The following is a 7,631-nucleotide window of genomic DNA, read 5'->3' as shown; positions in this document are numbered from 1 at the left end:
ACGAGAACGAAGGTGGGACCACTAAAGGATAAAGAAGGCAACGTGCCTGGAGGCGGAAGAGGTTGGGGAGGTCCTAAATGAATGCTTTGCTTTAGTATTCACAAGTGAAAAGGATCTTGATCAGGGTGAGGTCGAAATAGAGCAGGCCTGTGTGCTGGACAATGTGGAGATTACGGAAGAAGTAGTGCTGGATCTTCTGAAAAACATCAAGATTGATAAATCCCCAGGGCCGGATATGATACACTCCAGGTTGTTGGAATTGAGAGAAGAGATCGCTGGAGCATTAGCTATGATCTTTGAATCCTCTTTGGCTGCAGGGGAAGTGCTGGAGGACTAGTGAATGGCAAATAAAGTTCCCTTGTTTGAAAAAGGTAATATGGAGAAACCTGGGAACTATAGACCGGTGAGTCTTACATCAGTGGTCTGCAAACTAATGGAAAGTATTCTTAAGGATAGGGTCTACGAGCATTTGGAGAAGTACGGTCTACTCATTGATAGTCAACATAGCTTTGTGAAGGGAAGATCGTGCCTCACGAGCCTGATTGAGCTTTTTGAAGAGGTAACAAAAGAAATTGATGAGGGTAGGGCAGTGGATGTGGTCTACATGGACTTTAGCAAGGCATTTGACAAGGTCCCTCATGAGAGACTCATCCAGAAGTCATGAGGCACGGGATAAGTGGAACCTTGGCTGTTTGAATAAAAAATTGGCTTAAAGGAAGAAAACAGGGTAGTTGTGGAAGGAAAGTATTCTGCCTGGAGGTCGGTGACTAGTGGGGTGCCGCAGGGATCTGTCCTGGGACCCCTGCTATTTCTGATTTTTATAAATGACCTGGATGTAGAGGCGGAAGGATGGGTGAGTAAGTTTGCAGATGACACAAAGATTGGAGGAGTTGTGGATGGAGCTGTAGGTTGTCGAAGGTTACAAGAGGATATAGACAGGCTGCAGAGTTGGGCAGAAAAATGGCAGATGGAGTTCAATCTGGATAAGTGTGAGGTGATGCATTTTGGAAGGACAAACCAGAAGGCTGAGTACAGGATTAATGGTCAGTTACTTAAGAGTGTGGATGAACAAAGGTACCTTGGGGTTCAAATCCATACATCCCTCAAGGTCGCTGCAGAGGTTGATAGGGTAGTTAAGAAGATCTATGGGATGCTAGGCTTCATTAACAGGGGGATTGAGTTCAAGAGTAGAGAGGTCATGTTGCAACTCTACAAATCTCTGGTGAGACCACACTTAAGAGTATTCAGTTCTGGTCACCTCATTATAGGAAGGACGTGGAAGCTATGGAGAGGGTGCAGAGGAGATTTACCAGGATGTTGCCTGGTTTGGAGAACAAGTCATATGAAGCAAGGTTAGCAGAGCTGGGACTTTTCTCTTTGGAGCATAGAAGAATGAGAGGGGACTTGATAGAGGTCTACAAGATTATGAGAGGCATAGATAAGGTGGATAGTCAGTACCTGTTTCCCAGGGCACCAATAGCAAACACCAGAGGGCACATGTACAAAACTAAGGGAGGGAAGTTTAAGGGAGACATCAGGGGTAAGTTTTTTAAACAGAGGGTTGTGAATGCCTGGAATGACTTGCCAGGGATGGTGGTGGAGGCTAAAACATTAGGGGTATTTAAGAGCCTCTTGGACAGGCACATGGATGAAAGAAAAATAGAGGGTTATGGGGTAGTGTGGGTTTAGTACTTAAGGATTATATGGGTCGACACAACATGTAGGGCTGAAGGGCCTGTATGGTGCTGTAGTGTTCTATGGTTCTATACCAGTCCCCTTACAGGGATCAGAGGTGGAGAGAGTGACCCTCCCTCAGTACCTCCCCCCCCCCACAGTGTGACCCTCCCTCATAAACCCCCCTCAAAGACTCATCCTCCTTCAGTAACACCTCCCCACAGACTGACCCTCCCTCAGTAACACCCACCATAGACTGACCCTCCATCAGTAACACCCCCCCATAGACAGACCCTCCCTCAGTAACACCTCCCCCATAGACAGACCCTCCCTCAGTAACACCTCCCATAGACTGACCCTCCATCAGCAACACCCCCCATAGACAGACCCTCCCTCAGTAACACCCCCCATAGACTGACCCTCCCTCAGTAACACCCCCCCATAGACTGACCCTCCCTCAGTAACACCTCCCCATAGACAGACCCTCCCTCAGTACCACCTCCCCATAGACAGACCCTCCCTCAGTAACACCCCTCATAGACTGACCCTCCCTCAGTAACACCCCCCCATAGACTGACCCTCCCTCAGTACCACCCCCCATAGACAGACCCTCCCTCAGTAACACCTCCCCATAGACAGACCCTCCCTCAGTAACACCCCCCATAGACAGACCCTCCCTCAGTAACACCCCTCATAGACTGACCCTCCCTCAGTAACACCTCCCCATAGACAGACCCTCCCTCAGTACCACCTCCCCATAGACAGACCCTCCCTCAGTACCACCCCCCCCATAGACTGACCCTCCCTCAGTAACACCTCCCCATAGACAGACCCTCCCTCAGTAACACTCCCCATAGACAGACCCTCCCTCAGTACCACCCCCCCATAGACAGACCTTCCCTCAGTAACACCTCCCATAGACAGACCCTCCCTCAGTACCACCCCCCCCATAGACAGACCCTCCCTCAGTAACACCTCCCCATAGACTGACCCTCCCTCAGTAACACCTCCCCATAGACAGACCCTCCCTCAGTAACACCCCCCATAGACAGACCCTCCCTAAGTACCACCCCCATAGACAGACCCTCCCTCAGTAACACCCCCCATAGACAGACCCTCCCTCAGTAACACCCCCCATAGACAGACACTCCCTCAGTACCACCCCCCATAGACAGACCCTTCCTCAGTAACACCTCCCCCATAGACAGACCCTCCCTCAGTAACACCTCCCCATAGACAGACCCTCCCTCAGTAACACCCCTCATAGACTGACCCTCCCTCAGTAACACCCCTCCACATTATGGTGTCCATGTTGAACTCTGACTAAAAGCAGACACACCACAGCCAGAACTTCTATCCAGGTGAATCGACAGACACTGTTTGCTCCATTTATTGTGCTGAACGTGTGACGGGTGAGGTTCTGTCGGCGCAGGGTGGAGGCGATGAACGGGGGAGCATCACAGCGCAGGGCCCAGCAGCAGAGGGTTCACATTGATGGGAGGGGTGTGGGGGAGAGAAGGGATCACAGGGAAGGGAGGCGTGGGGTGTAGGAGAGTGAGGAGGGGCACAGAGATAGAGAGGGGTGTTGGAGAGACGGGGTTATGGAGATGAGGAGGGGTGAGGTTATAGAAATGGGAAGAGTGAGGACAGTTAGAGACAGCGAGGAGGTCACATGGGTAGGGAGGGTGAGACCATGGAGATGGGGAGGGGTGAGACCACAGAGATGGAGAGGGGTGCAGGGGAGCACAGAGATGGGGAGGGGTGCAGGGGAGCACAGAGATGGGGAGGGGTGCAGGGGAGCACAGAGATGGGGAGGGTGAGACCACAGAGATGGGGAGGGGTGCAGGGGAGCACAGAGATGGGGAGGGTGAGACCACAGAGATGGGGAGGGGTGCAGGAGACCACAGAGATGGGGAGGGTGAGACCACAGAGATGGGGAGGGGTGCAGGGGAGCACAGAGATGGGGAGGGTGAGACCACAGAGATGGGGAGGGTGAGACCACAGAGATGGGGAGGGGTGCAGGGGAGCACAGAGATGGGGAGCGTGAGACCACAGCGATGGGGAGGGTGAGACCACAGAGATGGGGAGGGGTGCAGGGGAGCACAGAGATGGGGAGGGGTGCAGGGGAGCACAGAGATGGGGAGGGTGAGACCACAGAGATGGGGAGGGGTGCAAGGGAACACAGAGATGGGGAGGGTGAGACCACAGAGATGTGGAGGGGTGCAGGAGACCACAGAGATGGGGTGGGGTGCAGGGAACCACAGAGATGGGGAGGGGTTTAGGAATGAGAGGGGTCACAGATAGGGGGTATGGAGAGGGAGAGGGTTATAGAGGCAGGGAGGGATTTAGGTGTGTTAGGTGTGGGAGAGGTTACATAGACAGGGAGGGGTGTAGGAGAGGCAGGAGGTTAGGAGAGGGAGATGGGGAGGGGTATAGGAGTGGGAGGGGATACACAGACACGGTGATGTGTAGGGGTACAGAAGAGTTACAGAGTGGGGAAGGGGTGTAAGGTTTGGAACTTGGAACATTGTAAAATGATGACAGAGGAGTCGTAATGAGAAACAGGGAGATGGCGGAGGGGCAATAAGGCCAACAGTGGAAAACACCAGCAATGTGGCAGAAATTCAGGGGACGGGGCAGAAGTGAGTGTGGTGGCCATTGTCAAGGAGGTGGTATTTGGACCCGATAACTGGATCAATGGACTACAGCCCAGGGTTCTGAAAGGGGTAGCCAAAGAGATTGGCTAGTAGTGATCTTTCAAGAATCACAGGAGCCCTGGAGGGTAAATCACAAATATGAGGAAGGGAGGCAAAAGACAGGAGGGTCGACGCCAGTTAGTCTGACTTCAGTTGGTAAAATTTGGTTCTACTATTGAGGACATTTCAGTCTCGTTAAGGGGAGAGATTGCCTGGCAAATCTGTTAGAATTCTTTCAGACAAAGGAGATGCAGTGGAGGCCTTCCCACTCGTAAATCATGGACCTGGGGCTGGAGGGGTTGAAAGAAGCGGGGAAGGGTGAGTGTGCTGTGGTTTGGTCCCACGGTTGGGGAGCAGGGCTACAACTCCCCGGTTCGGTCCCGCGGTTGGGGAGCGGGGCTACGCCTCCCCGGATTTGCGCAGAGTGTGTTTCTGCAATGCCAGCCTCAGAACTTTGACAGCGAAGTTCACATCCTCCTGGGAGATGCACATCGGGGGTTTGATACGGAACGTCTGTGGGAGAGAGCAGACCCGGGTCAGACAGACGGTCGGCGGAAGGCAGACGGGTCAGAAAGATGGATGGGAAGATCTGACAGATGGACGGGCGAGGGGCAGGGGTTAAATGGCAGGTGAGAAGTCAGACAAAGGGGCAAATTCAGACAGGATGGGGGGCTGATCTTCTGGCCTGCCCATCACCTCCCTCTGCTGCTCCTCCCCACTTTTATTTCTCCCAGAGCCTTCTGACCTCTCCTATCAGACTCCCCTTCTCCAGCCCTGTATCTCTTTCAGCAATAAATTTCCCAGCTCTTTACTTCATCCCTCCCCCTCCAGGTTTCACCTGTCACCTTGTGTTCCTCACTCCCCTCCCCACAACTTTTCAATCTGCTCCCTAGCTTTGTTCTCCAGTCCTGCCGAAGGGTCTCGGTCTGAAGTGTCGACTGTACTTTTTCAATAGATGCTGAGATTCTCCAGCATTTTGTGTCTGCTGCTTTGCGTCTCCAGCATCTACAGATCCTCTCGAGCTTAGGACGAGGATGGAGAAAGACGGACAGAACGGTCAGCTGGGACCAGGTTTGACGGGTAGTGGCCGGGCGGACGGGGGAGGGAGAGGGGTCGGGGCCGGTCACCTGTCCGTAAATGCCGCCGATGCCCAGTAGCAGTCCCATCTCCCTGCAGTCCTCCCAGATCCGGTGCATTTCCGCCGGTGGCAGCGGCTCCCGACTCTCCTGGCGGAGGACACAACGGTCAACATCACGCCGAGCTTGGAATCATGGGTCAAGAGGGCTTTCCAAAGATTAATATTCCCCCAGACAGAGGAGGCCATTCTGTCCACTGAGACTGGCCAGCCACCCACTATACCTGCACCAGCCACTGGGTGTGTGTGCAGCATGGGGAGGAAGGATTCCGAGCGGTGGGCCAAAGTTCAGCCAGAAATAGGTAGGGTTAAGGACGGGTGCGGGATGTGAGCATCTCCCACTTCCCCCGCCACCATCACCGTGAAGTAAAATTGGTTCTGTCCCCGCCCGCCGGTGCCAACCAGGTACATGGAGAAGACAGGGCCCGCTCACCTTGCTGCGCACCAGCTCCAGGCCGACCATCAGACCCTTGCCCCGCACATCTCCCACCACCTCGAACTCCTGCCGCAGGTCGCTCAGCTGCAGCATCAGATCAGTGCCTCGGTCCCCGGCCTTCTGCATCAGTCCCTCCTCGTCGATCACCTGCGGACCAGGCACAGCGTCAACCTACCGACCGGGCACACCGTTCCCACAGAGGGTCATCCCACCGACCGGGCACACCGTTCCCACAGAGGGTCATCCCACCGACCGGGCACACCGTTCCCTCAGAGGGTCATCCCACCGACCGGGCACACCGTTCCCTCAGAGGGTCATCCCACCGACCGGGCACACCGTTCCCGCAGAGGGTCATCCCACCGACCGGGCACACCGTTCCCTCAGAGGGTCATCCCAGCGACCGGGCAAAGGGACCCACAGAGGGTCATCCCACCGACCGGGCACACCGTTCCCGCAGAGGGTCATCCCACGGACCGGGCACACCGTTCCCTCACAGGGTCATCCCACCGACCGGGCACACCGTTCCCACAGAGGGTCATCCCACCGACCGGGCACACCGTTCCCACAGAGGGTCATCCCACCGACCGGGCACACCGTTCCCGCAGATGGTCATCCCACCGACCGGGCACACCGTTCCCGTAGAGGGTCATCCCACAGACTGGGCACACCGTTCCCTCAGAGGGTCATCCCACCGACCGGGCACAGGGACCCACAGAGGGTCATCCCACCGACCGGGCACACCGTTCCCTCAGAGGGTCATCCCACCGACCGGGCACACCATTCCCACAGAGGGTCATCCCACCGACCGGGCACACCGTTCCCTCAGAGGGTCATCCCACCGACCGGGCACAGGGACCCACAGAGGGTCATCCTACCGACCGGGCACACCGTTCCCGCAGAGGGTCATCCCACCGACCGGGCACAGGGACCCACAGAGGGTCATCCCACCGACCGGGCACACCGTTCCCTCAGAGGGTCATCCCACCGACCGGGCACACCGTTCCCGCAGAGGGTCATCCCACCGACCGGGCACAGGGACCCACAGAGGGTCATCCCACCGACCGGGCACACCGTTCCCACAGAGGGTCATCCCACAGACCGGGCACACCGGTCCCGCAGAGGGTCATCCCACCGACCGGGCACACTGTTCCCTCAGAGGGTCATCCCACCGACCGGGCACAGGGACCCGCAGAGGGTCATCCCACCGACCGGGCACACGGACCCGCAAAGGGTCATCCCACCGACCGGGCACACCGTTCCCTCAGAGGGTCATCCCACCGACCGGGCACAGGGACCCACAGAGGGTCAACCTACCGACCGGGCACACCGTTCCCACAGAGGGTCATCCCACCGACCGGGCACACCGTTCCCGCAGAGGGTCATCCCACCGACCGGGCACACCGTTCCCTCAGAGGGTCATCCCACCGACCGAACACACCGTTCCCACAGAGGGTCATCCCACCGACCGGGCACACCGTTCCCTCAGAGGGTCATCCCACCGACTGGGCACACCGTTCCCACAGAGGGTCATCCCAGCGACCGGGCAAAGGGACCCACAGAGGGTCATCCCACCGACCGGGCACACCGTTCCCACAGAGGGTCATCCCACCAAACGGGCACACCGTTCCCGCAGAGGGTCATCCCACCGACCGGGCACACCGTTCCCTCAGAGGGTCATCCCACCGACCGG

The 7,631-nt window shown here is 56.6% G+C and overlaps 1 protein-coding gene across 1 annotated transcript in view; it reads right to left on the bottom strand.

Annotated features, from left to right (window-relative positions):
• Positions 1-4,034: 4,034 nt before the first annotated feature.
• Positions 4,035-7,631, bottom strand: part of agxt2 (alanine--glyoxylate aminotransferase 2) — a 74,042-nt gene continuing 70,445 nt past the window's right edge. The window contains exons 12-14 of the mRNA XM_073047838.1: positions 5,939-6,088; positions 5,498-5,596; positions 4,035-4,883 (exon numbers count right to left, since the gene is read on the bottom strand). Coding sequence (XP_072903939.1) covers positions 4,770-4,883; positions 5,498-5,596; positions 5,939-6,088 — 363 coding nt within the window. The 3' untranslated portion in view covers positions 4,035-4,769. The remainder of the gene's footprint in view (positions 4,884-5,497; positions 5,597-5,938; positions 6,089-7,631) is intronic.

The sequence above is a fragment of the Hemitrygon akajei genome, chromosome 6 (assembly GCF_048418815.1).
Source record: "Hemitrygon akajei chromosome 6, sHemAka1.3, whole genome shotgun sequence".
Lineage (NCBI taxonomy): Eukaryota > Metazoa > Chordata > Chondrichthyes > Myliobatiformes > Dasyatidae > Hemitrygon > Hemitrygon akajei.
The sequence above is the reverse complement of the archived record's forward strand: the minus strand, read 5'-3'. Positions and strand labels throughout refer to the sequence as shown.